Genomic DNA, 27986 nt, shown 5'->3' with positions numbered 1-27986 from the left:
GACGTAGAGGCGAGCGACTCCCCCTGGCAGGCCCTCCCGCCCGCCTCTGGGGAGGGCTTTACACACGCTGGGCACCAGCGCACCTGCATTTGGCTTCGGTCACTCATTGGGCATGCACGTTCCCCGCCCCCAGCCCTAAGCGAGTCTCCCTACACATTCTCGCCCCACTCGTGCTTGGACACACGGGGAAGGCTGCGCCTGGCAAGTGTGTCCACCAGCCCTGGCACGTAAGCCAGCTGGCGGGGCGGGGGCGGGGCCGGGGCCGCCGCGTTCCCCTCGGGCCCGGGCCCCGCCCCCACGCCCGCGCAGGCGCAACCGGCCCCACCAGGCCTTATTTCTTAGCACCGCACGCCTTCCCGCTGAGCGCAAAATAAGTCTCGGGACTCGCCCTTGCCCTGCGTGCGCGGCCCCGCCGCCGGCGTCACTAGGAAGCGCGCGCCCGGACCGCCGCCGCCGCCGCCGCCGCCGCCGCCGAATCCCCAACAAGGAGCACAGCCCGCGGCCGCCGCCGCCACCGCCGCCGCCGCCCGTCGCCGCCGCCCGCCCGCCGGCGCCCGCGCAGGCCCGGCCGCGGCCCAGGTAAGCGCCCGCCGCCCCCCCGCGGCGAGGCCTCTCGCTCCGCCGCGCGCCGCCGTCCAGTCAGGGGTCCCTGCGGAGCGTCAGGACGTTACGGCGGGGGGAGGGGAGCGGGGGAGGGGCGGCGGCGCGCGGCGGGCGTCACGGGCGTCACGGGCCCGCGTCAGGCGCGTCGGCGGCGGCGGCGGCGCGGCCTCCATCTTGCCGGAAGGCGGCGGGCGGCGGGAGCTGGGGAGGGCCTTGGACGGGGGCCGCGCGGAGGGCGCCGGGGCGGGGGCCGCGTGGGGGGCGGGGGCCGCGTGGGGGCCGCCTTCTCGCGGGGCTCCCCTCGCGTGGGCCCCCTCCCTTGGGGGGCCTCTTTGCGTGGGGGCCCCTTCGTGTGGGCGCTCCCCCCGCGGAGGGCCGCGCGGGTCCCCGCTTCCCGTGGGGGCCGCGCCTCCCCTGGGGGCTGCGTGGGCGGCCCGCGTGCGTGCTGACCCGTTGGTGAGAACCGTGGCTCCCCGAAGCCCTCGGCGGGAGCTCCTCCACACGCGTTCATTGCCAGCGGTGACCCGGACACAGTGGGTTAACTTTGCGTTCACCCAGTTGATTCCGCTGGAGAACCGCGATCTCTTAGACGTTTCGATTACATCAGTCTTTTTGCTGTTTTAAACAGACCGAAGTTGTACATAACTGCTGTACACAAGGTGGTCGGTCCGGATTATGTTACACCCAAGAAAGCCTTACCCCGGTCTGTGCCCTAAACCTGTCCATCCCCACCCAGAGTTTTTCTTTCTTACTGTCGTGATGAGAGCGCTTAACGAGCCGTTGTCTTGCGCAGCAGGTTAAGGATCTAGTGTTGTCACTGCAGCAGCTTGAGCGGCTCCTGTTGGATCCCTGGCCCAGGAGCTTCCGAGTTCCTGCCTCAGGTGCAGCCAAGAGAAAGAAGGCGGCGGCTTCAGTAGCCAAATGTTGAGTGTTCAGTGCTGTGCTGTCCAGCCGGGGTGCTGTTCCATCCCGAGATCTCTAGGACTGACTTTGCGTAACTGAAACTTTGTGCTCTTTGATAGGTCCTGTCTCCCCCGTCCCGGCCACCACCCTGCTCCGCCCTGTGTCTGGAGTTTGACTCTTTTGATCTAAATACCTCGTGGGAGAGGCAGGCGTCATGTAGTGTTTTGTCCTCCTGTGTCGGCTCGTTGCACTTAGTGCCACATCCTCTGTGTTCGTCCATGTGGACACAAACGGCAGAATTTCCTTTTTATTTGATTTATTTCGCTTTTTAGAGCTGCACCTGCGGCGTATGGCAGGTCCCAGGCCAGGGGTCGTACGCCACAGCCACAGCAGCACGGCGCCTGAACCCTGTTGTGACCTCACCACGGCTCACGGCAACGCTGGATCCTTAACCCACGGAGCAAGGTCGGGGATCGCTCCCGCAACCTCATGGTTCCTGGTCGGAGTCATTCACCACTGAGCCACAACGGGAACTCCTGTATACCAAATTTTTGTCCATTTGTTCATCCGTGGAGATCGAGGTTGCCTTCGTATCTCGACTTGGGAATAACGCTGCAGTGAACATGGGGTGCGTTTGTCTCTGGAGAGCCGCATTTAATTTCCTTTGGACGCGCACCCAGCGTGGGCCTGCTGATCACACAGTAGTTCTGTTTTTAGTCTTCTGAGGGACTCGCAGACTGTCTTCGTAGTGGCTGCACCAGTTTATGCTCCCACCAGCCGTGCACCACACCTTGCACCCGTGTGCTCGAGTCTGTTCAGGGTGGAACCGATGGATTCAGTAAACCTCTGATGTCACACAGTAAACTAAGCAGGGTGCTGGTTCAGAAGATGTTTATTCACAGGAAACGTTTTAAAACTCTGGGAGGACAGGCTGGGCGGGGAGGATTTGCGTGTACCTGTCGTGCCCTGAGGCCGGGCCAGAGCTGGAGGGAGCACCTCCCGGGGTGGCTTCTGGCAGTGTTAAGAGAAGCCAGAAATCTTTATTTTTTTAATGTGAACACTAAATGCTGGCAAAGTTGGCAACTAATTAAACATGTTGAAACATTGAGTATCAAAGAAACGGTGCCTCTGGCTCCCTGGTGTGTGGCCTCTGCTGTTTCTAGTGGTACTTTTACCAAAGGAAGATACTTGTGATTTTTTCAGAAGATCCGGAAAGGAGAGCCGGATCTGAACCTGATGACTGCACACCAATGTGTTCATCTCATTTGTTTGTATTTGTACCCCTAAAATGATAGTTTAAAAATATCTCTTCGTGGGGACTTCCCGTTGTCTCAGTGGCTGACGAATCCGACTAGGAACCATGGGGTTGCGGGTTCGATCCCTGGCCTTGCTCAGTGGGTTAAGGATCCGGTGTTGCCGTGGGCTGTGGTGTAGGTGGCAGACGTGGCTCGGATCCCGTGTTGCTGTGGCTCTGGCGCAGGCCAGTGGCTACAGCTCCGATTCGACCCCTAGCCTGGGAACCTCCATTTGCCGCGGAATGGCCCAAGAAATAGCAAAAAGACAAAAATAAATAAAATAAAAAAAGAAATCTCTTCCTATCTTACTTACCTCAGAGGTAACTGTGGTGCAGTTCACACCAGTAGGAACCCAAGCTTTGGGATCGGGCCACGCCGCCCGGAGTGCCTGCTGGGGAGGGGGATCCCATAGCAGGGGTGTGACCAGGTCACTCCCTGCTGTACCTGCTCTGGGTCTGGACCTCATCGTATCAAGGACTTGAACTCTTTTCTGTGAAGTAGCTTTTGTGTGTGTATTTTGAAACTTAAGGCAGTTGCCATTGGAGAGGCAGGAATTCTGTCTTTTTTTTTTTTTTTTTTTTTTTTTTTAAGGGCCGCACCCACGGCATATGGAGGTTCCCAGGCTGGGGGTAGAATCAGAGCTGCAGCCGCTGGCCTACACCACAGCAACGCCAGATCCGAGCCCCATCTGTGACCTACATACACCACAGCTCACAGCAACGCCAGATCCTTAACCCACTGAACACGGCCAGGGATCGAACCTGTGTCCTCATGGATCCTAGTCAGATTCGTTTCTGCTGAGCCATGATGGGAACTCCCAGGAATTCTGTTTTGTGGGTGAGGACATCTGCCTCTCATGTGGATCCCTGCCTTTCTGCAGCTTTCCTTGAAGGGGACCCACCTACCCCATGTGGTGAGAGCACTAAGCCAAACCCTGGGCAGTCAGCAGCCTGGAGCACTGGGACATTAAAGGTGATTTTATTATTACTACTGTTTTTTTTTTAGCTGCGCCCTTGGCATGTGGAGGTTCCTGAGCTAGGGATCAAACCTGTGCCACAGCAGTGACCTGAGCCACAGCAGTGACAATGCCGAATCCTTAATCCTCTGAGCCACCAGGGAGCTCCTTAAAGCCCACGTCTGGAACAAAACAGCTGTATTTTATTTCATTTAAAAATTTCATTTCTTTTGCTTTTTTTTTAGGGCCACACCCATGGCATGTGGAAGTTCCCAGGCTGGGGGTCGAATTGGAGCTGCAGCCGCAGCCACGCAGGGTCCAAGCCATTTCTTCCACCTACACCATAGCTCGTGGTGACACTGGGTCCTTAACCCACTGAGCCAGGCCACGGATGGAAGCTGCGTCCTCATGGATCCTAGTCGGATTTGTTTCCCCTGGGCTGCACTGGGAACTTCTAAAAACAGCTGTGTTTTAGAAATGTGTGGTGGGTCTGCCCGTGTGAGTCGCTTCACTATGGCAGCTCTCCCGGCTGGGGAGCCTCTGAAGACAGCCTTGGAGCCCTGGAGAGCCTGGCATGGGGAGGCCACGCCCCTTGGAGGCCGCCCGGTGGGTGGCTCGGGTGTAAATTGCAGTCACGGAAAGCAGATCACTGTGTGTGAGGGTGTCCTGAGGCTTCTGTTTTATTTTTTGTTTTGTTGCTTCTTAGGGCCACACCCGCGGCACATGGCGGTTCCCATGCTGGGGTCTAATTGGAGCTGCAGCTGCCGGCCTACACCACAGCCACAGCAACTCGGGATCTGAGCCCCGTCTGTGACCTACACCACAGCTCACGGCAACTTCATGGTCCCTAGTCGGATTCGTTAACCACTGGGCCATGATGGGGATTCCTAGTTGCCATTTTAAATATGGCATTTTTCCTGGTTTTTTACTGCTGCCTTTGCTTACATCGCTCGTTTCTTATACCCGTGTAAAGCAAGGCAGGCCGAATGCGTTCTTGTGCCCAGCGTCCCAGCTCGGTCCCCAGGTTTAGGTGCACCGGAGTGAGCTCTCTGTGGTGAAGTTGCAGCGTACCCCGGATTGACTGGTCCTCGGACCCCAGCTTTCCCCGGTCCTCCGCGCAGGATTCCTGTGTCACGGAGTGAACGGAGCTCACTGCTCTTGATGGGAATGTGGGCCTTCTCTCAGTTCGCCTGCTTTTTTTTTTTTTCTTGCTTTTTAGGGCCGCACCCGTGGTGATTGGAGCTTCCCAGGCTAGGGGTCGAATCAGACCTTCAGCTGCTGGCCTACACCACAGCCACAGCAATGCCAGATCCTTAACCCACTGAGTGAGGCCAGGGATACCAATGGAGTTTGTTAACCACTGAGCCACGACAGGAACTCCTGCTTTTACTTTTTTATTTTATTTTAGTTTATTACAAAAAAATTTAGGATTTCCCTTGTGGCACAGCAGGTCAGGGATCCAGCATTGCCACTGCAGCAGCTCGGAGGTCGCTGCCACAGCACGGGTTCCATCCCTGGCCCAGGAACTTCCACATGCAGTGGGCACGACCAAAAAAATTGTCTTTAATCGAAGTATAGTTGATTTACAGTACCTGCTTTCTGGAGTTCCTGTCGTGGTTCAGTGGTAAACGAACCTGACTAGGAACCAGGAGGTTGCAGGTTCAGTCCCTGGCCTCGCTCAGTGGGTTAAGGATTCGGCATTGCCGTGAACTGTGGTATAGGTCGCAGACCCAGCTCAGACCTGGCATGGCTGCGGCTGTGGCTCAGGCTGGGCGCCACAGCTCTCATTCAACCCCTAGCCCGGGCCCCTCCCGCAGGTGGGGCCCTAAAAAAAAGACAAGAAAAAAAACCCCAAAACCAACACAGTACCTGCGTTCCCTTTGCAACGCCCGCGTCCTCGGCTGTGTTGGAGCACCCCCTCTCCACTCACCTGCGGGCCTGGGTCCTAGACTCCTTGCAGCTCGGCCGGGCTTCGGTGGAGAAGACCCCTGTCGCTTTCAGGGCGTGGCTCTTGCTTTCCTCCCCGTGGCCTGACCTTTGGCCTTTGTCGCAGCGTTGTCTGGGGACCCACTCCCAGAACCCGTGGGTTCTGCTGAGTCTGGAGACCAGCGACCGGTGTGTCTGCAGACCTTCCTCCAGCGCATGTGTGTGCGGGGACGTGCTCGGAGCGGACTTGGCAGAAGCCTTGAGCCCTTGAGGCCAAGTGTTGTGATGGGCCTGAATCTGGACTGGTTAATTCTGACGCTTGTGCGCTGGGACCGCACAGGCTGCGAAGCTCGGCAGCCAGGCGCAGTCGGCCTCGGGCTGTGCCCCCAGCCCCTGACCAGAGGGTCCCGCCCCGTGCTTGGACTCGCTCCTTGTCTGGTCCCCTGGGGCGGGGGCTGTCGCTTGTACGTTAGCAAGTATGGTGAACGTGACGTTCTGCATGTGTTTCTATTTTTTAGCAAATTTTTATGTTCTCTACTCTCGAGCCTGTGCCTAGTCATGATAGGTAATTCTGTTTTGGTAGCACTTACAAAGTATTTTTCATTTTGTAAAATAGACACACGTGAAATTTACCATTTAAACCATTTCAGGGGCACAATTCAGTGCCCCTTGGTACCTTCACACCGTGTGCAGCCATCGCCACCGTCGTCTCCAGAACTTTTTCATCTGCTCGTGACTCTGCCCTGGCAGCAGTGAGCCCCCAGCCCCCGCCAGCCCCGAGTAGCCTCCGTTCTGCTTTCTGTCTGTGCATTTGTGGAAGTGGAATCACGCGGTTGCTGTTCTTTGTGTCTGGCTTCATTTAGCATCCCGTCTCGAGGTTCGTCCATGGTGTGGTATGTATCGCAGTTTTGTTCATTCCTTTATTTTTATTTTTATTTTATTTATTTTAATTTTTTATTTCTCAGTGAATTTATTACATTTATAGTTGTACAATGATCATCACAATCCAATTTCACAGGATTTCCATCCCACAGCCCCAGTGCATCCCCTAAGCCCCAAACTGTCTCCTTTGGAAACCATGAGTTTTTCAAAGTCTGTTGGGTCAGTACCTGTTCTGCAAAGAAGTTCGTTCTGTCCTTTTTTCAGATTCCACATGTCAGTGAAAGCATTTGCTGTTGGTGTCTCATTGTATGGCTGACTTCACTCAGCATGATGGTTTCTAGGTCCGTCCATGTTGCTAAAAGTGCTGGTATTTCATTCCTTTTAATGGCTGAGTCATATTCCATTGTGTGTATGGACCACATCTTCTGGATCCACTCCTCTGTCGATGGACATTTAGGTTGTTTCTATGTCTTGGCTGTTGCAAACAGTGCTACCATGAACATTGGAGTGCATGTGTCTTTGCGAGTTGTGGTTTTCTCTGGGTAGATGCCCAGGAGCGGGATTGCTGGATCGAATGGAAGTTCTATGTTTAGTTTTCTGAGGAATCTCCATACTGCTTTCCACAGTGGTTGCACCGATTTACAATCCCACCAACAGTGTACTAGGGTTCCTTTTTCTCCACAGCCTCTGCAGCACTGATTGTTTGGAGACTTTTGGATGATGGCCACTCTGGCTGGTGTGAGGTGGTACCTCATCGTGGTTTTGATTTGCACGTCTCTAGTAATGAGTGATGTTGAGCATCTTTTCATGTGTTTTGTGGCCATCTCTATGTCCTCTTTGGAGAACTGTCTGTTTAGATCTTCTGCCCATTTTTCGATGGAGTTGTTTTTTTTTTTTGGTATGGAGCTGCAAAAGGTGTTTATAAATTTTGGAGATTAATCCTGTCAGTCGATTCATTTGCAAAGATTTTCTCCCATTCTGTGGGTTGTCTTTTTGTTTTGTTTAGGGTTTCCTTTGCTGTGCAGAACCTTTGAAGTTTGATTAGGTCCCATTTGTTTATTTTTGTTTTGACTGTCATGACTCTCAGAGGTGGATCTGAGAAGATGTTGCTGTGGTTTATGTCAGAGAGTGTTTGGCCTATGTTTTCCTCTGGGAGTTTGATAGTGTCTGGTCTTATATCTAGGTCTTTCATCCATTTGGAGTTGATTTTTATGTATGGTGTCAGGGAGTGTTCTAATTTCGTTCTCTTCCATGTGGCTGTCCAGTTTTCCCAGCACCACTTATTGAACAAACTGTTCTTTCTTCATTGTATATCCTTGCCTCCTTTGTCATAGATGAGTTGGCTGTGGGTGCATGGGTTTAAGCATGGGTTTAATTCTGGGCTTTTTATCCTGTTCCACTGATCTGTATGTCTGTCTTTGTGCCAGTACCATATGGTTTTGATGATTGTTGCTTTGTAGTATAGTCTGAAGTCCGGAAGCCTGATTCCTCCAGCTCCATTTTTCCTTTTCAGGATGTCTTTGGCTATTCTGGGTCTTTTGTGCCTCCAAACAAACTTTAAAGTATTTTGTTCGAGTTCTGTGAAAAATGTCCTTGGTAATTTGATAGGGATTGCATTGAATCTGTAAATTGCCTTGGGTAGTATGGTCATTTTGATAATATTGACTCTTCCAATCCAAGAGCATGGTATGTCTTTCCATCTATTTGTGTCATCTTTGATTTCTTTCATCAGTGTCTTTTGTTCATTCCTTTTATTTTACTTTATTTTTATTTATTTTTGTCTTTTTGTCTTTCAGGGCCACATCTGCGGCATATGGAGGTTCCCAGGCCAGGGGTCTAATGAGAGTTGCAGCTGCCATAGCCATGCCAGATCCGAGCCACGTCTGCGACCTACACCACAGCTCATGGCAACGCCAGATCTTTAACCCACTGAGCGAGGCCAGGGATCGAACCCGCAACCTCATGGTTCCTAGTCGGATTCGTTTCTGCTGTGCCACAATGGGAACTCCCGTTCATTCCTTTTAAAAGCCGAATAGTTTTCCACTGTGTGGATGGACCACGTTTTGTTCATCATCTGGTTTTTTTAAATGTACTCTTTATTTTTAAATTCAATTTAAATTATTTTTTCGACTGCACCCATGGCATGCAGACGCTTCTGGGCCAGGGACTGCACCTGCCCCACAGCAGTAACAATGCCAAGTTCTTAGCCACTAGGCCATGAGGGAACTCTTTGCATCATCTGTTTGTTTGCTTTTGTCTTTTTGCCATTTCTTGGGCGGCTCCCACGGCATATGGAGGTTCCCAGCCTAGGGGTCGAATCGGAGCTGTCGCTGCTAGCCTTTCGCCAGAGCCAAAGCAATGCGGGATCCGAGCCGCGTCTGTGACCTCCACCACAGCTCACGGAACGTCAGATCGTTGACCTACAGAGCAAGGTCAGGGATCGAACCCGCAACCTCATGGTTCCCAGTCGGATTCGTTAACCATTGCGCCACAACGGGAACGCCTCTTTCCATCATCTGTTGACGAGCACATGCTCTGTTTTCTGCACTTGGCCGCTGTGAATGGTGTTATCCCCATGCTGGTGTAAGAGCACCTGGAATTGCTGGTGTTCGTTGCAGGCCCAGAGGAAGGCTTGGGTTAGGGCAGGTACGAATCCCGGGACAGGGACCTACAGACGTCGCCGGTTTTCAGTTCACCAATCACTCTGTTTCTTGCACACACGTGGCACACAGCGCGGTTCGTCGCCGCGGGCGAGGCAGCGAAGGCCCACGTCGCGCTCGGAGGGGCTCAGGCCTGAGGGAGGACCCAGCGGGAGGCGCCAGCCTGGGCCGCGGCCCTGCTCCCTGGGGCTCCCGCTGGCCTCGGGCCTGGCCACTCGGCTCACTGGGCTCCTTCTGAGGCGTCTGTCCGGGGAGGGGACGCTCCTAGCCCAGGGGGTCTGGTCGCCCAACGCATCGCTGTCTGAAGGGACACCCTCGGGCTCTCGGTGCGAGATGCTCACCGGCCCCCTGCAGCCGCTGTGGCGACTCGGCTCCTCCGCCAGCCGGTCCGTGGTCCCTGCGCATGTGGCGTTGGCGTAGCCCGACCCCCGGCCGCTTCTCAGAGGGCGCGGCGCCTCCCGGGATGATCCTGTGCCCTCTGAGGGCCCGCCAGGCCCGTTTCCACGGTGGCTTCAGCATCCTGCTCGTCTGCTCACCGGGGGCAGCGTCTCCACGTCCTGGGCCGCTCCCTTTCCCGTTGCTCGCTCGCTTGCTCCGTGTGGGGGGCCGCTCCCGTGGCAGAGGAGCGGTGCCAGGCCGGGGTGGGATCGGAGCCCCCGGCCGCGGCGCCGCCAGACCTGAGCGGCACCCGGGACTTAGACGGCACTTTGCGGCCGTGCCAGAGCCTTAACCCCCAAGCGGGGCCAGGGCTCCCACCCGCAACCTCACAGGCACTGTGTCAGGGTCTCAAGCCACTGAGCCACCGTAGGAACTCCCAGCTGGGTGCGTGTTAACACCTGGATGGATTGCCCCCCCCCCCGCCCCCGGCATCAGAAGGCAGAACGGTCCCCTCGCCCCGATGCCCTGGTGCCGTCCTTTTCTGCCACATCCCAGCCCCGCCCCGACTCTGGCACCACCGTTTGTTCCCCGCCGCCAGGTGTGTCCTTTCCGAGAAGTCCCGTCCGTGGACCCGTGCCGTCCGCAGCCCTCCCGGTGTTACTCTGCTTCCCTCTTGTGCTCCGGAGAGGCCGCATCTTTTACAAGCCAGAGGCTCGCGACAGCCTCGTCTCGAGCAGGTCTGCAGCGCCGACCTCCCGCAGCGCCGGTTCGCTCCAGGCTCCGCCGCAGCCTGGCCATCTCCCCCCGGGCCAGGCGTTCCCCTTGTTCACATGTTTGTGAGGCTGCTCTGTGGCCCGTGTTCTATCTCCTGATGTAACGACGACTCTGAAGCTCAGAGGGGCTTGGCATTTTTAGCCTCGGAATTCCCGTGGTGGCTCCGTGGAAACGACGCAGACCAGCATCCACGAGGACGCAGGTTGCATTCCCGGCCTCGCTCAGTGGGTTAGGGATCAGGCGTTGCCATAGCTGTGGGGTAGGTCACAGATGCGGCTTGGATCCCACATGGCTGTGGCTGTGGTGCAGGCCGGCAGCTGCAGCTCCAAATCAGCCCCTGGCCTGGGAACCTCCATGTGCTCTGGGTGTGGCCCTAAAAAGCCAAAAGAAAAAGGAGAAGAAGAGGAGCTTAAGGGGAGCTTGTTCACTCCTTTCATCCAGATGGCTACCATTCGGTTGCTCTTCCTCCACCCGCAGTTCTGGGCTTCCCGCTGCTGAGTTTGCCTCCTCTCCAGAGTTCTCCGTGTGCATTGCTTTTATTTTTTTTAACCATTTTTACAATTTAAACATTTTTTGACTGAGCCCATGGCCTATGGAAGTTCCAGTGCCGGGGATCAAACCCCTGCCACCGCAGTGACCACGCTGGATCCCGAACGCCCTGTGCCACCAGGGGGCACCACCATCAGCGTTTTTAGAGCAGGGCTGCTTGTGGCCCGTTCTCTTCATTTTCCTTTATCCGAAAATGTCTTTGACTTACTCTCCTTCCGCCGCTGGGGAGCCTGAGCCGAGGCCCTTTCCTTCATCACAGGAAGAACGTCCTGCCTCTGAGGGGGGTCCCCAGGCCTCCGAGCTGTGCGCACGTGGAAAATACGTACCCCGTTGGCCGGCTGCTTTGGCAGTGTTCCTGCTTTGTTGGTTTTGAGATGTTTAGGGTCTAGCGTGGGCTTCGGGGAGTCTGTCCTGTGTGAGGTTGACTGAGCTGCTTGAATGTGCAAGTTTACTTGTTTACTAAATGTGGGGAGGGTTCAGCTGTTCTTTCTTCAAAGTTTTTCTTTCCGGTGTCACACTTTTTTTCTTTTTTCCTTCTGGACCCCAGTGCTGCGGAGGGCAGCTCTTTTGCGGGCCCTTCGTTCCCGAGGTTCCATCCCGTGTGTTTTGCTCTCTTCCTTCTGTGCCGACTGGGGCGTCTGTGTTGGTCTGTCTTTGTTCTTACCACTCAGCTCTTCCTCACTCATCACCATCCTGCTACTGAGCCCCGCCAGCGGCTCTTTTCTTCTGTCATTATGGTTTCAGTTCTCCCATCTCCCCTGGCTGTGCCTTCTGTTCCCGTGGCACCACCGCCAAGGAGGTCGAACGACAGCTGCCCGGAGGCCCCTGCCTCTCCAGTGGTCACCTGGGAGGGGCGTCTCTTCATTATTTTTCCCCTTGAGAATGGGTCAGACTCTCCTGGTTCTTTGTTTCGTAGATGATTCTGGGTACCTTGAATATTGTGTTGTGAGACTTGGTCCTGTTTCCGTCTCCCGGAGGACGGAGCATTCCGGTGCGGCAGGGCGGGTCCGGGCTGTGCTTCTGGGCCCGGCCGTGGGCGGGCATGGCCCGAAGCAGTTCAGTCTTCCAGCGTGTGCAGGGGCCTTTGGATCTGCCCCACAGGTGCCACCCAAGGCCAGTCTGAGAGGTGGGCGGTGGTTGACTGGATGTCCGTCAACCTTTGGTTGCCGTTTGGGGTCAGGTCCCCGCGTGGACAGGTGAGGAGGGACCCAGGCCTTCGCACACGCTGGCTGCAGCCCTTTCTGACGGCTGCCCTCGCCACAGTCTCCCGCACGCTCGCTGGCACCCCGTTCCTCGTCCTCTGGCTGAGAGCCTGGTCTCTCGTGTGCCCTCTGCGCTGAGCCCCTCCGTTCCTGGTCTGCCCTGGGCCCAGCGTCAGAGGAAGGAGAGCAGGTCTCCTGAGCAGCCGGTGGACCCATGTGGCTCCAGGTCCTCGGGGTTTAGGTGCCTGCCTGGCTGCCACCAGCACAAGGTCCCCGAGACTGGGCCTTGCCCAGGGGGCAGAGCCAGCAAGGACCAAACCACGCGGGACAGCGCTTCGGAGCAGAGACAGGACATGTCTCCGACAGTGTTCTGGGCACTACCCGGAGTTCAGGTTGGGGACACAGAGGACAGGTGACAACGAGGAGTCTTACCTCCAGAGGCATCTGCCCAGGGCCTGGCTCCTTCCCTGTCTCCCGCACGGGACCCCCGGGCTTTCAGGCCCTGCCGCCGCGGCTCCGTGGTTCTGCCTGGACTTAGCTCTTGCCCAGGCCACGGGGCGTGCTCCCTCTGTCCTCACGGGAGCACAGGCCCCACGTGGCGCTTTCCTTGCTGTCACTGTGTCGAAACGCAGGGAGATCCCTGTGCAGACCCGTGCCCACCTTGTCGCCCCTGCAGGACCAGGGCCCTGGCGCAGGGTCGCGCCAAGGCCGCCTTCCTTCCGGCTGGGCCATGGCCACCCCGGATGTCAGCGTCCACATGGAGGAGGTGGTGGTGGTGACAACGCCCGACACGGCGGTGGACGGCAGCGGCGTGGAGGAGGTGAAGACCGTGCTGGTCACCACCAACCTGGCCCCTCACGGGTGAGGACGGGGCCTGTCCTGGGAGGCTGGCCGGGCGGGGGGGCGCTGCTGGGCCGACGTGGCTCCGGATGGAAGGACAGGTAAGCCGGGCGCGCAGGGGACCGGCGTCGCCCTCCGTCGGGGGCAGGCTCGCTGCCCCCGGTGTCCGCTGCCCAAGGCCCAGGGCTCGGCCTGCAACCCGAGGCACAGTCGCCGCTCCTGCGCGAGGCGCGTGGGCGGCCTCGGGGGCCGGCTCTTCCGAAGGAGCTTGAGGAGCCGTCGCTGTTCTCGTCCTCATGGTGTCAGCCGGCCACGCGCAGTCTGCGGGCCTGCCCGCCAGCGGCGCCCCTATTCCTCTGTCCCCAGTAAGGGCCGGCGGGTGCGCTCAGCCCTGCTGTGCCCTTGGTGCGGCGCCGGGGACCGAGCCGAGAGGAGGGTGCCCTGCCCGCTGCGGCTGGGCTTTCGTCGCTGTGCTTGTTGATCTGCGGCCGCTGCAGGTCTGGCTGTCCTGTCCCTGTGGCTTTGGAGCTCTCACTTGGAGCCGAGGCTTCCGACCTGCCCTCGGGCGGGCGGGGTGGCCGTGGGCCTGGCCCTGGGCCACCACGCCGGGCAGGCCGTGGCGACGCCCTCCCACCCACTGGCCAAGGGCGTGACTCTTGGGCAGCGCGTATCTTGCCCTTGGATTTCCCGCCCAAGGCCTCATGTGGCCCTTGCGGGTGTTTTCACGTGCCCTCTGGTGACTTCCCACTGCCACTAGGAGGCTGCACCCAGGCCCCTGCCTTGGACTTTGATGGTGGGGGTCCGTGGGCAGAGCCAGGGCAGTCGAGCCGCTTCCATCTGGTGCCAGGATGGTGTGGGGAGCCCCCGCCCACGGCCACCCCGGGAGCTGCTCCGGTGCCACTGAGCCTGGCTTTTATGCCCCCATCCCCAGGCACCCAGCCTGGTGGGAGTGGAGGCGCGGGGTGGGTCCAGCACCCAGCGAGCCTTCCCAGCAGCAGCCTAGGTGTCCTCACAGCGGAAGGTTCCAGCAGACAGTGTGGGAGCCAAGAGCCCCCGTGGGGTCTGGCCTTGACGGGGCACGGAGGCTCGGCTGTCCTGTGTGGAGGGGAGGCTGTGGGAGCCCCTGGGCGCTGGGACTGGCTCCCCTTACGCAGCCCGAGGGGTGTCTCTAACTTCTCTGAGGAAGTCGTGTCTGTCATCCCACTGGTTAGAAGTTGCTCCATGTTTTAAAAAAGACGGGGTGAAGCCAGCTAGTTCCTCTGAGGTGCTGGTGTCTGTCCTGGCTGCACGTCTAGGGACCCTGGCAGTGCTCCAAGGTCGGGAAGCCTGCTTTGCTGAGGTCACGGCGTTGGGGGAAGTGGCATTTCTAGGAAGCCAGCACGTCACGCAAACATTTTCCTTCCATGCAGAAAATTTTTTTGATTTTTGTTTTTTTGTGTTTTTAGGGCTTCATCTTCGGCGTATGGAAGTTTCCAGGCTCACGGACTGAATCGGAGCTGCAGCTGCCAGCCTGCACCACAGCCACAGCAACGCTGGATCCTTAGCCCACTGAGCAAGGCCAGGGATCGAACCCGTGTCTTCATGGATACTAATTGGGTTCGTAATCCCTTGAGCCCCACTGGCAGCTCCTTTCCTTCTTTCCAACATTTTTTTTTTAGTTTTTATAACCATACGAAGTCATTACTATAGAAACAGAAAACTTTGTTAGAAAGAGAAACGGGGTTGAGCGTTCCCGCCTGAGCATCCATTGCCTGTTCAGACGCTGGTGGGCTGGTGGCACCGCTGGCACGCACCGGGCACGGTGGGGGCGGCAGGGACGCAGCCGCCCGCAGGACGGCCTCTCAGAGACACAGCTGCGGGCTCGGCCAGGCGGGACGCGCCGCGCACGCGCAGGGCTGGCTGTCGTGGGGTGTTGACGTCCCTCTCTCCCTCCCTTTCCCAGGGGTGACCTGACGGAAGACAGCATGGAGACGGAAAATGCCGCCGCGGCCGCCGCCGCCGCCTTCACAGCCTCCTCGCAGCTCAAGGAGGCCGTGTTAGGTAGGGAGTCTTCGTTCTCCCTGTGGCTCCAGAGCTTTTCCCAGGGGCCGGTCCTGCCGCCGACAGGACGGGCGGTACCTCCTCTCCACAGTAGCTTAGGTGCCCTGGGTGATGGCCCCGGGCGCCCGAGGGCCCCTGCCGGCTCTTCTCAGCAGTGGCCTGTGCCGCCATGAGGACCCCGGCCCAGGGCCCCCTCGTGGCCTTGGCCTGTGCCTGGGGGAGAGCTCCGCCCTGCGGCTCCTGTCGCCGTGGCTCGCGGTGGGTGGCGGCGAGGAGTCTGTCATCTCTGGCCTTCTCCAGTGGCCGGCAGTCTGCCGGATGTTAAGAAGGGGTTTCTCTGGAATTGTTCCAGGTAAAGCTTGTCTCCCGCAGCGGCTCTCGAGCTCAGGCTGATGAGAAGGGCCCCTGCCCACCTCGGTCCTGACTCAGTCCCTCCTGGCTTTTAATTTCTGGTTCCTAGGTCAGTGGGGAACTTTGTGCTTTTGTAGGAAGTGCTCTGGAGACGTGGTAACTGATTTTCTGTATCCCCCCTTTCCCTGGTGAGAAGTGAAGATGGCTGAAGAGGAGGAGAGCCTGGAGGCCGAGATCGTGTACCCCATCACCTGCGGGGACAGCAGGGCCAACCTCATCTGGAGGAAGTTCGTGTGCCCCGGCATCAACGTCAAGTGTGTTCAGGTGAGGATTCCATGCAGCCGGGACACAGGCACGCGTGCCAGGCTGCAGGAAGGCGGCCCAGCCTGGAACTGCAGCTGCAAAGCAAACAGACCCCTATTCCAGGGGTGAGAAGGAAAGAGCCTCAGGGACAGATAGGGTTGTCACTGGGACACTAGGGGAGCCTCGGGGCAGTGAGTCTCTGTTCACGTGGGGTTGCTGGTGACATTGCCGGGCAGGTTGAATGAGAGGATGCTTTGCAAAGACTCCTTGGCGGCCATGAGCAAGACACAGGGGTGGTCTGCTCTTTCTGCAACACAGTAGCTTAGGTACCTAGACACACCTTGTGTTGAAACAACCAGAATCCTAATTAAGATGTCATAAAACATCTTCTCAATGCCTCCTTAAGCTGGGAAAGAGGAAGAAATAGGCCCAGAGCCTGAATAAGGGTGAATTGTAGGGGAGGCCAAGCACCAGCCCTGGCGTCTGCCTGAGAGCTTTTGCCTGACATGGGTTTTCTCAGCTTGTGGGCTGGAGATGAGACGGTGAAACCCAGGGACCCAGGGTGTGTTGGGGGCAGAGTGTCATGTGAGGCTGCTGCTTCCTGGGGCCTCTGCCCTCGGTGCTGGGGGCCTCAGGTCTGTCCTCCCAGCTCCTCTGTCCCCACAACAGGAAAAGACTCAGGTCTTAGCGGCAGGTGGGATAGGGAGCTCTGTTGAGGGTTCACGTGTGGACAGTACCGTCTGAACACCTTAAGCTGAGAGTTTAGTTGTAAGTGGTTCCTGGCTGGCAGCTCCCCCAGGAATCTGACAGAAGCAAATGAAGAATCCTCTTTGGAAGAGCTCATCTCTGTCTCAGGTTTCAGCTAATTTTGGCAGACAGCGTTCTAAGAAAAGGAATAGCTCACAATAAAACAGAACTAAAGGAAACACTGAGCACACAAGGAAGCAAAGCACGTAGAAACCGCACAGCAGAAGCAGATCTGTAAGTGCTGCAGGTTGCAGTTTCGAGGCCTGGAATATCAAATAAATACGTTCAGTTTACTTTAGAAAATAGAAATTGAACATGAGTAAAGCATAAGCAGATCTGGAAAAGCAAACTAGAAAAATAGAATTAAAATTGAACACAAAGTGGATGGAGCTTAGAGCAGATTAGACACAATTGAAGAGAGAGTCTGTGAACTGGAAAATGGAGGTGAGGAAGTTATCCGGAAAACTGTCCCCGAAACCTCGCGAGGAAAGTGGAAGCAACGAAAGTCTGACATGTCCGTTTGAACTCTGGGGGAGATGGGGTCTGAGATCTTTCATAACAATCAGAGAGAGCAGCCCTCAGCTCAAGAGGCTTAGCAGCTCCCCACTCAATGAATAAAAAGAAACCAACCACGTTTCAAAAGCTGTATGGAGGCGCTCCTTTCGCACCTCACCCAACTGGCATCGAACAATGCTAGTAATGAATCCGAGTAGTATCCCTGAGGACGTGGGTTCAGTCCCTGGTCTTGCTCAGTGGGTTAAGGATCTGGCGTTGCTATGAGTTGTGGTGTAGGTCACAGACGTGGCTCAGATCTGACGTTGCTCTGGCTGTGGTGTAGGCCAGTGGCTATAGTTCTGATTCAACACCTGCAGCCCTAAAAAGACGCACAAAAAGCTGTATAGATGCTGGGACCTCCTGCTGGCTCCATCTGGTTACTTGCCCGTCATGCTAACGAGCGACAGTTGGGGCCATAACACGGGTAAAGCAAGGCTCGGCGGGCCCACGCCTATGCATTGGGTCGCTCGGCCTGGTTTCATTTCAGGGCAGAGGTAAAGCCCTTATGCCCGCACATAGTTGGAGAGGGGCTAGAGCCGGTCGGGGAGCTGCTGGGGAGCAGCTGGCCTCAGCACCTCATGGCTTAGCACTGCTCACAGGGGCCAATCGGTGGCGGCAGCGGGGGGGCCACCTGCGGATCCCCCCGAACGTGTGATGATGCCCCTCACGGCCTCGGGCTGAGTGGGCGGGGATTCCGCGGCCTTGCTGCCAAGACGCACGACCTGCCTCCACTCTGGAGAACACTGGACACAAGAAGGGCACGCAGGTCCCATCGTGGCGCCGCAGGAACGAACCCGACTAGGACCCGTGAGGTTGTGGGTTGGATCCCTGGCCTTGCTCAGTGGGTTAAGGATCCGGCGTTGCCGTGAGCTGTGGTGTAGGTTACAGACATGGCTCAGATCCCGCATTGCTGTGGCTCTGTCGTAGGCCGGTGGCTACAGCTCCGATTCAGCCCCTAGCCTGGGAACCTCCATATGCTGTAGATGCAGCCCTAAAAATAAATTAGTTAAAATAAAAGCAAAAAACCCCCTGAGGGCACAATTTTTATCTGCAGAAGAGCTGACCTACATGCCTCACAGAAGCTGAGGTCAGGAGGACACGGTCGGGCTGCAGGGCTGCTGTGGTCAAGGAGGCAAAGAGTGTCCTGTGTCAGAGAGAAGAGTCGCCACCAAGGCCAGTCTGGGGGCCGCTCACGCAATGAGAGTTCTGCTGTGGGTCCGGCAGTGACGGGCTGCCGACGGTTTCCGGACCTCGTGGGCTGGGCTTGCACAGGAAGCTTGTCCTCAAGAGGTGGCCTGGGGGACTCTGGCAGCTCAGCCGCGGCCGCGGACCAGGGCCTGGCGGAGCGCTGGGTGCTCTTCCTGCAGTTGCTCCCTAAGGTTGAAATCGCTGCAGGATAAGAAGTTAGAAGCAAAGGAGACATACGGAGGTGACAGCAATGGAACAGTGAGAGCTGTGGAGCTAAGACCTCAAGGCACCTGGGGGACGCCGTGCGTCCTTGAGCTGGGAGAGGACAGCGTGCACAGGGAGGCCTTCAAAAATTAGGGAAAGTGTGTTTTCAGACAGAACTGCGTTTGCCGCCAGCAAGTCACAGCTGGAAGGTATTCCAAGAAGTGACTTCAGGCGCGGGGAGGTGGTTCCAGGCAGGTGTTCTCGGGTGTGCCTGAGGCGGGACGCGTGCCAGGAGGCCCCCGCACTGCGTGGCCAGGCGGCCGGGCCCAGCGGGATCAGTGAGCCCGGCCAGACACAGCGTCCACCCGAGAGCGGAGCACGCCTGCCCAAGCAGAGGAGGGCCCGGCCCGCCAAGAGCCGACATGAGCCCCTGCAGCCTCCGAGCAGGCAGAGCCAGAGGCGACGGGGAGGGTGTCGGGGCGGAGATGCGGGGGCCGGCCCGGGGTGGCCCCTGTGCTCCCCGGCAGTGGCCAGAGACCACCTCCCCCTCGGCCTGCCTGGTTCGGGCCCCGCTCCGCGCTTCTCTCACAAGGGGTTTCCCAGGCTGGCGGCCTTGGCCGCACCGAGCGTGAAGGAGATAAAGGCAGCCCTCAGCTGTGCTGCGGGTTCGGGCCCAGACCGGCTCGGTGGAGCCCGTGTGGCGAGCCCGTGTGTCACGGGTTTTTTGGGTTCCCAGCACATGCGGACACGACGTTTACGCTAGATGCTTAGCGGGGTGGTGGCCTGATGTCTAAACCACGTACGTGCCTTCGCTTACAAAGGCTTTGTTGCTGGTGCTCCGGCTGTGGTTCTGCCGGTTAAGAATCTGACTGCAGCATCTCAGGTCCCTGTAGACGTGAGGGGTTCCACCCCTGTCCCAGCGCAGTGGGTTAAAGGATCCCGCGTAGGTTGCAGCTGTGGCTCAGATTCAGTCCCTGGCCCGGGAACTTCATATGCTGCGGGTGCGGCCACTGAAAAAAATGCTGACGCCCTCTGAGACTTGGGCGGCATGGTGCTAACATCAAGGATTCTGGATCCCAGGCCACCCTAACAAACATTTTGACAACAGAAAAGTCGGAAATGCTGCGAGAGTCACCAGAAGACGCAGGGAGCAAAGGCTGTTGGAAATGGCACCGAGAGATCTGCCCAAGACGAGGTTGTCACGAATCTGCTGTTTGTACAACACGCACCAGCTGTGGAGCTGGGCAGTTGGTGTGGCCTGTCTGCGAGCTCTGGTGCTTTTGCCCCAGTGGCGGGACGATCCCCGCTCGGCCCGACACGGACTGCCGGGCGCCCGAGAGCTGGAGCCTTTGTTCCTGCCTCTGCGGAGGCTGTGACTCCACCCCCAGGCTGCTCGTTTCCCAAGTAAACGCAGTCTGATTGGGGGTCCTCAGTTCCCGTAATCGCCCACCTAACGAGGTGGGAGAGGTACCGCCCCTTCTCCCGCCACCCGAGCTCCGCTGGTGGGTGAAACCAGCGGACCCGCGCCCAGAGAACAGGCCCTGACTTCGAGGTGGGCCTGGCTCCCTTGCTGTGAAGAGGGTGTCCCTGGGGACCCGCGCGGGTCTCCAGTCAATGCCATGATGGATGTACGAGTGAACTGTGTTCCCGGGAGGTCTGCTGGGTGCCTGTCTGGGTGCTGCGGCCCCAGGCTGGGGTGAGAGCCGCCCCAGCCCCCTGCCCAAGGGCAGCATAGCCACGGGCGACGCTGAACGGCAGGCTGAGGGGCATCTGGGGCGGCTCTGGGCGGAGGGCTGCCGGAGAGGCGCCGCGGGGAGACCCGTCCTGACGCCGCTCTGCTCTTCCCCGCAGTACGACGAGCACGTCATCAGCCCGAAGGAGTTCGTGCACCTGGCGGGCAAGTCCACCCTCAAGGACTGGAAGAGGGCCATTCGCATGAACGGCATCATGCTCAGGTGGGCGGGCCCGGGGTGGGGCGGGGCCCGGCGGAGGGGCGGGGCCCGGACGAGGGGCGGGGCCCGGGGCCACGCCTTCCCACTTGGTTTGGGGGCTGAGGCTTGTCTTAGGGGGAGAAGGGGACCTGGGCTCTGCTGCCCACCGCTATGCGCGTGGGCGCGTGACCTTGTCAGACCCCCTGGATTCCTGTCCTCCGGGATTTCCACCAGAGGCGCCCCTGACTGGCCAGGAGCCTGTTGGTGCTGTGCAGCAGTTTGCATCTGGCCCGGCCTCGTGACCTGGCCTTCATGCCCTCTTGGTTCCTGTTCTTCTTTTTTATTTTATTGCTTTTTATTTTATTTTATTGCTTTTTAGGGCTGCACCTGCGGCACATGGAGGTTCCCAGGCTAGGGGTCCAATCGGAGCTGCAGCTGTCAGCCTACACCACAGCCACAGCAACGCAGGATCCAAGCCAGGTCTGCGATCTACCCCACAGCTCACGGCAATGCCGGATCCTTAACGCACTGAGAGAGGCCAGGGATCGAACCTGCGGACTCAAGGTTCCTAGTCGGGTTTGTTTCTGCTGTGCCACGACAGGAACTCCCTGCTTCCAGCCAGCTCCTGACTCCTTCACCCAGACCTCAAATCTGAGATGCCGAGGGCTGGAGCTTCCCACTCAGGGCATGTGGGGCCTTGCGCCCTCTCCTTTCCACCTGGGAAACGGGAAGGGTGATGCCCCTTCCAAGAAGCCTGAGGACAGACTAGGCTTTTGAGTTTATACCCCAGGAGTGTGGGTGCCTGACGTCCACGTCGTTACATTTTCTGCCCCGGGGGCAACAGCTCACGCCTCTGATTGGGCCGCTGCTGCATGTCTGTCCATAGGCGGCCGCTCTTTTCCATGGCGTCCAGTGCAGCCAGATCCCATTGCTTTGCTGCCGAGGGGGCTTCTCTCCTGCCCGTATTCGTTCCTGGGAGAAGCGACTTCCTGCTGTCCCTGAGCGTTTACTGCCCTGGGAAGTGCGGTCCGGGGTCCAGCGGCTCCCACCTCCCCTTCCGTCAGGCGGAGCAGCTCTGCGTCCTCCTCAGCCCTGACCCCCCCCTCCCCCAGCTGAGTGTCTTGGTGGCACAGCTGTGGCCATTTCATTGGAAGAGCACAACTGGGAGGTGCCATCATGCCGCCCAAAGGCCAAGGGAGGCGGGCCCCCCAGAGCCATCCGACCCTTTGAGGGGGCGAGGCAGGCGAGCTGAGATGTGCTGAGCTTAAATCCAGGATCCCTGGGGGGAGGCTGGGCAGGGTGGGGACATGAGAACCTTCCTGGGAAAACTGAGGCAGGAGGTGGCAGCCTCGAGTTGGCAGTGGGAAGCCTGAGGCCCTGGTGCTGTGGGCACCACTGGGGTTTCTCACCTCAGGGCTGCCCCCTGGGCTGGTGGGCGGGCTGCAGAGCAGCACCGTGCTGGCGGGGACCCTGTGTGACGCCCACCTTCCCCTGCACAGGAAGATCATGGACTCGGGCGAGCTGGACTTCTACCAGCACGACAGGGTTTGCTCCAACACCTGCCGCAGCACCAAGATCGACCTCTCGGGGGCCCGCGCGTCCCTGGGCAGCCCCACGCCGGCCGAGTACATCCCTCTCACACCCGCCACGGCTGACGGTACGTGCTGGCCCTCGGCTGACCCTGCGGGCCCGGGGCCAGTGGCTACCTCCTTCCTCGCTGAGGAGGTCCAGCTGCATGCCGCTCTCTTCAGGTCATTTTTATCACAAGACACAGCGCTGCGTTTGTGGAGACGCGTGTAAAGAGTGAGGAAGCGTCCAGCGCCCACCCCCAGCCTCGGGCCTTGTGGCACTCGGTCCTGGCCCTGGCACGTGTCCCCTGCTGCTGGGGCTCTGCTAACGAGTTTATGGCGTCTTCTCTGTCGGCGTCTGTGGCTCTCGATGGCAGAAGCACTGAACACACCCGGGATTCTCTCTGGGTTTTGAGTGTGGAGATTGCTTTTAAAACGAAACCTAGGAGTTCCCGTCGTGGCGCAGTGGTTGACGAATCCGACTAGGAACCATAAGGTTGTGGGTTCGATCCCTGCCCTTGCTCAGTGGGTTAACGATCCGGCGTTGCTGTGAGCTGTGGTGTAGGTTGCAGAGGCGGCTCGGATCCCGTGTTGCTGTGGCTCTGGTGTAGGCCAGTGGCTACGGCTCCAATTAGACCCCTAGCCTGGGAACCTCCATATGCCGTGAGAGTGGCCAAAAAAATAGCAAAAAAAGACAAAAAAAAAAAATGAAACCTAGAGTGAAATTGGGTACCGTGTTCCCTGTTGGCGTTGCCCGCTGGTCACTCGGCCAGGGACTGCCCTCACCGCTGACCAGACGGTGGTCCGTGGAGGGGCCTCGCCTTGTCCTTTGGAGGATCCAGAGGGAGGCACGGGGCCAAAGTGAGGTCCAGGCACTGGCCCCGGTGAGTTCTCTGCTCCTCCCTGAGTGGGCTGGAGCCCCTCCTGGGAGCCCCAGGAACCTGCAGGCTGCCTGCTGTCGGGGGCCGGCCCTGGGGTGGCAGAGGCCGTGTGGGAGGGGCTCGTCCCGGCAAAGGCCCCCCCCCCCCCCCGAGACACAGGGAGGCCGCGTCCCAGTGCTGGTGGGCCAGCGGCTTCTGCGGAAGGAGGGCCTCCTCTCCACTCTGCTCTGAAGTGTGGCCGTGGGGACCGGTCTCCAGGAGGGGCGGGCCCTGACCTCCAGTCAGGGTGCCGTGTCCAGCAAAGGCCACAGTGGGGCTGGGACTTAGTTCTGAACGGCTGTCCCTCATGGTTGGGACAGGCTGTTGCTTTACCTGCGAGGTGGTTTTTTCAGCTGAGGCTCGCAGAGCACCTGCATCATCGTGCAGTTAAAGATTCTGTATGAAAAATAGTAATGATAATAATTTTAAAAAAGAGATTCTGTGTGAGTCCAGACTCGAGAAGTTCTGTCAGGCATCTGAGGTGCCCGGCGTGGCCTCATTGTCGGACGTGGAAGGTGCCAGCGTGCGGTCAGAAGGCCTAGACGGTGCTAGGTTGCCGGGCAAGCCCCACATGGCCAAACCCGAGCGAGTCCGGGGCTCTGCAGACGCTGGAAATGGGCTGCGAGGGGAACCAGCCTGGGTGGCACACGTCCCTCAGAGTCCCACCTCTGACTTCTGAAATCGGAACGGCGGCAGCCGTGGAGACAGACGATGGCGTCAGAGATGGGGGGGGGGCAGGCCACAGGCCCGCGAGCAGACCAGGCAGGAAGGTGTCCGAGGCCCCCAGCCTACAGGCATAGGCGCTCACCACGAAGGTGACAGGGACCCTGGGGCCTTGAGGGCCCGGGGAGGGGTCTGAGCTCCTTTGGTGGCGTCTAGCAGTGAGCTCAGAGCGTGAGGCGCGTGGCCCCTCCGTTGTACTCACGCATCTGCTAATTTGGGGATGTTTGGGGCGAAGGAGATGGAGCTGCAGCAGGTGGCGGGCGGGATGCCGGCCCATCGCAGGCAGGCTCACCTGGCGTCTTGGTTGCAGTGAACGGGGCTCCTGCCACCATCACCATAGAGGCCTGCGAGGACCCTGGGGACTGGGCCACGGCCGTCGGAGGTAGGGCCTTCCTGCAGCTTTTCTTTGGGGTGTGGGGCAGGCGGGCTCTCCCTGCCGCTCGCTTTGCCCCCTGGAGCGAGCGTGGGCCGTGGGGGATCTGCTTAGGCCAAGCCGCTGGACGCCCGCACGTGGTGCTGGGGGCCCTGCTGACACCAAAGCCATGTCACCGGGCAGCTCCTCGCAGCCGCAGCGGGGCTACCCCTGCAGGGCTCCCTGGCTCCCAGCCTCTCCTCCCCTCGCAGATGACACGTTTGCCTTCTGGCGGGGGCTCAAGGACGCCGGCCTGCTGGACGAGGTCGTACAGGAGTTCCACCAGGAGCTGGTGGAGACCATGAAGGGCCTGCAGCAGCGGGTCCAGGACCCTCCCCTGCAGCTCCGAGGTGAGGGCTCTGGGTTGGCCCCAGGCCTGCGCCCGGGGCCTCTTCCTGCTCCGCTCGGGGTGGGTGGGCTGGGGCGGGGTGCGCTCTGCTCCTCCCAGCTCTGGGCTGAGCCCAGCAGTGTGGGCAGGGCGGGCAGTTAGCCTTTTCGCTCCTGGCGCTGGGAGGGAGCCGAGTCCTAGCATCGGGACCCGGCCGCCCTGCTCACGGTCTCACGGCCTCGCGCGTGCCTGCCCCGCCCCGCCCTGCCCCGCAGACGCCGTGCTCCTGAACAACATCGTGCAGAACTTCGGCATGCTGGACCTGGTGAAGAAGGTGCTGGCCAGCCACAAGTGCCAGATGGACCGCTCGCGGGAGCAGTATGCCCGGGACCTGGCAGGTACGCTGGCCGCGCTCAGCCGGGAGGGCGAGCTCTTCCCGAGGGAACGTCGGAGGCCCGCGGGCAGCCGCACCTAGGCCACCCCAGCCAGACCGCCCGCGGAGTCGCCGCGACCCCACGGCGCACCTGTGAGGCGGCGCCTCCCTCCCAGAGCCCAGCTCCCAGCCCAGGCGTGGGGTGGGGTGGGGGTGGGGGTCCCTCTGCGCGCAAAGCAGGCCGGGGAGTGCGCTGCTGCGACCTGCGTATCTTGAAGTGTCACGAGGGTAGCTTTCTTGCGACTCCTAGGACGATTGGAGCACATTAAAGAGAACAGGGAAGGCCTGTCCCCACGTCGGGCAGCTCGAGGTGGCTGTTCCGAGACGACGCTTCTGCTTCCTCGGAGCAGCAGGTCCCGTAGGGCAGCCTCTGCGGAGAGCGTCACTGCAGGGGACATGGGGGCACAGGACAGAGCATCACTGTAGGGGCAGGGGATCAGGCGCCACGTCGGGACAGGTCCCGGTCATGATCGGCTGTGGGTGGTCCTGTGTCCCCCGGCCCGCGGTCACGCCCTGTCCCTGTCCCCGCAGCCCTGGAGCAGCAGTGTGACGAGCACCGCCGCCGGGCCAAGGAGCTCAAGCACAAGTCTCAGCACCTCAGCAACGTGCTCATGACGCTGACGCCCGTCTCCCTGCCGCCCCCCGTGAAGCGGCCCCGGCTGGCGAGGGCCACGTCCGGGCCGGCCGCCATCGCCTCGCAGGTGCTCGCCCAGTCGGCCCAGATCGCCCTGACGCCCGGCGTACCCGTCTCCCAGCTCGCCGGCGTGCCGCTGGGCAAGGTGGTGTCGGCCCTGCCCTCGCCCGTGCTGGGCAAGGCCGCCCCCCAGGCCGCCCCGGCCGGCTCCCCCGCCTCGCCGCTGCTTGGCGGCTACACGGTGCTGGCCTCCTCGGGCAGCGCCTTCCCCGGAGCTGTGGAGATCCACCCGGACGCCTCCAGCCTCACGGTGCTGAGCACAGCGGCCGTGCAGGACGGCGGCACGGTGGTCAAGGTGGTCAGCCCGCTGCAGCTGCTCACCCTGCCCGGCCTGGGCCCCGCCCTGCAGAACGTGGCCCAGGTGTCGCCTGGGGGCAGCACCATCGTGACAGTGCCCACGGGGGCCGTCGAGAGCGCCGTGGCCGCCCCGGGGCCCGAGGAACACGCGGCCACTGTTGAGGTGGCCGCCATGGCAGAGGGTCACGGGCACAAGTAGCGGCTGGCGAGGGCGAGGCCCCTGGCGGGCACAGACCTGGCCGCCTCCCTCAGCCCAGGGCTGGCAGGAGCACGGCGCCGGCGCCCGGCGGGCCACGCGGGGCTGCCGAACCAAAGAGAGGAGGAGACGCCAAAACAGCCAAGCGGCGCGGCCTCCGAGTTCCGACCCCCGGCTTTCCTGGGAAATCCATTTTTCCATCTGTCGCTTATTCACCCTGTTTACACGTTGGGCCCGGGGCGGGAGCAAGGTGGGAGCCGAGGGGCCAGGTGCACGGGCGGCGGCGGCGGCGGCGGTGGAGGGGGAGGCCGTCACTCACACAAGACTTGGGGACCGTCCCCAAGTGTGGAAACCGTGGATCCTATGGATTTGTTTCTTCCCACAGTTTTCTGTAGGTCTAGTGGGGCCAGCGCCGGCTCTCCCGCCCTGGGCCGGGCCTCGTGGTGCTGCAGGTCTGCATGTGGCTCGGGGAGGCTGCAGGGCACCCGGGCTCGGGGTGCAGGCCCAGGGACACTCGCCTGGCCCGAGCCGCCGGCAGAGGCTCAGGGCCGTTGCACACGCTCTGTGGGTGTTTGAAGTGAACTCCTCAGTAGGCTTCTAGCAAGAGTCAGGTCTGTAGCGTTTTTCAGCCTAACGATGCTGAGTGCCTAGGCTTCCCGAGCGGCCCTGGGTTTGAGTGCTCTGTACACAGGGACCAGGGGGCTTGGGTCCCGGCGGTGGCAGCGGCGGCGGCGGCAGGGCGGGGTGCTCAAGGAAAGAGCGGGCAGGGCCGCGGAGGGTTCGTGCCTCAGGTCGGGGCCATGAGCCTGTGCTCCGTGTGCCGGGGGACCCGCCCGGTGGTGGGCTGACCCCGCTGGCTGAGGCCGGTGTCCGGGCGCTCGTGGGAAGACTGTCTGCGGCCGGGTATCTGCACTCGCCGTCTTGGACTCAGGAGGACCAGGGAGGGGCCTCGAGCTGCTGCATTGGGGGTCCCCAGGGCCACCCCTTGTCTCCTGCGCATCTGTCACCTGCGGAGACCCAGAGAGAAGCCACTGCCTGCTTGGCACTTTGGAGGGACCCGGGCCACATCCGTCCGTCTGTCCGTCCTGTCCGTCAGGCACCCCAGCCCCACGCCAGCACAAGGCTGTTTCTGTTGTGTCTGCTCGGCCGTCATTGCGGGAACACTGGCTTCAGTGCGACGTCATTTTGTCACGTGCTCCTCCCGGCTGACCAACGCGGGCGCTGTGAGCTGTTGGCTTCGCCCGGACCAGCCGGGTCCCTCGTGAAACCGGGAGCCTTTGCCCGATCAGGCCTGCTGTGTCCTCAAAAGCCGCTGCCGCCCGCGGGCCCCGTGCCTCCAGGAGGGGAGTTCCATTCAGAGCCATGGAGACAAGTCCACAGCCGGCTTCCTGGTGGACTCCCAGGCTCACCGCCCCTCCGCCCGCGGTGGCCGTGCCCAGTGCTCCGGAGCTGCTCCCATGGCACCGGTGCCTGGCAGTCTGAGCCCCGGCATATGGGGAGGGCCGGTTCCCCTCTTGGAGGAAAGCTCCCCCCAACCGCTGGGCCACCCAGGCTCGGGTTTCAGGGAGGCAGGCCTGGGTCTGTGGGGCTCAGGGCAGCGTGGGAAGGGGAAGGCCCTAAGTTCTACTTTGTATGTTGTTTCGCAAGTATCTGCTTGGTACTTTGATTTAAAATAAAAGCATTTTTCATAGCTGCGTCTCTGTGATGAGAGCTGTGAGCAGGTCAGTGACGTGGGGCTGAGCCCCCTGTGACCGTGTCTGCTGGCCTTCTCCCCCTGCTCTGGAGCAAGCAGTCTGGGCGCCTGGGGCCCTTCTGCTGCCCCGAGGTCCAGCTGTTGGCCGTCCCAGCCTCCCTCCCCCATGTGCGGTGGGCTATGCCCACGTGAGCGGGGCCGGCTCTAACTGCTTACAGGCAAAACTGGCACAGCCTCTCCAGGGGTGGAGCGCACAGAGGGGCCGCTCGGTGTTAGGGCCTGGGCGGCCGGGAGAGACCACGCGCAGCAAGTGGGCAGTGGAGGGTGGGAGTGGGCCTGAGGCCAGAGCGGGACAGTCACCGTGGCCTCAGAGTGGAGGTGAGGTCTCTAGAGCTTGGCTTGCGCAGCTGGCTGGATGCTGCTGTCCCCAGAACTG

The 27986-nt window shown here is 60.1% G+C and overlaps 1 protein-coding gene across 3 annotated transcripts; it reads left to right on the top strand.

Moving 5' to 3' along the window:
* On the top strand, positions 213 to 27547 carry GMEB2 (glucocorticoid modulatory element binding protein 2). 3 transcript variants are annotated; one of them, XM_021077553.1, is made up of 10 exons: positions 213 to 579; positions 12804 to 12988; positions 14910 to 15007; positions 15555 to 15682; positions 20207 to 20310; positions 21786 to 21943; positions 23808 to 23879; positions 24122 to 24259; positions 24513 to 24635; positions 25202 to 27547. In XM_021077553.1, the coding sequence occupies exons 2-10, from the start codon at positions 12858 to 12860 to the stop codon at positions 25858 to 25860; spliced, it is 1611 nt and encodes a 536-aa protein (XP_020933212.1). In that variant the 5' UTR covers positions 213 to 579; positions 12804 to 12857; the 3' UTR covers positions 25861 to 27547. The 3 variants fall into 3 exon arrangements, with proteins under 3 accessions (XP_020933212.1, XP_020933213.1, XP_020933211.1); XM_021077554.1 differs by lacking the exon at positions 213 to 579 and adding an exon at positions 5520 to 6575; XM_021077552.1 differs by lacking the exon at positions 213 to 579 and having other exon boundaries at positions 10700 to 12988.

Source organism: Sus scrofa, chromosome 17 (genome assembly GCF_000003025.6).
Source record: "Sus scrofa isolate TJ Tabasco breed Duroc chromosome 17, Sscrofa11.1, whole genome shotgun sequence".
NCBI lineage: Eukaryota > Metazoa > Chordata > Mammalia > Artiodactyla > Suidae > Sus > Sus scrofa.
The sequence above is the reverse complement of the archived record's forward strand: the minus strand, read 5'-3'. Positions and strand labels throughout refer to the sequence as shown.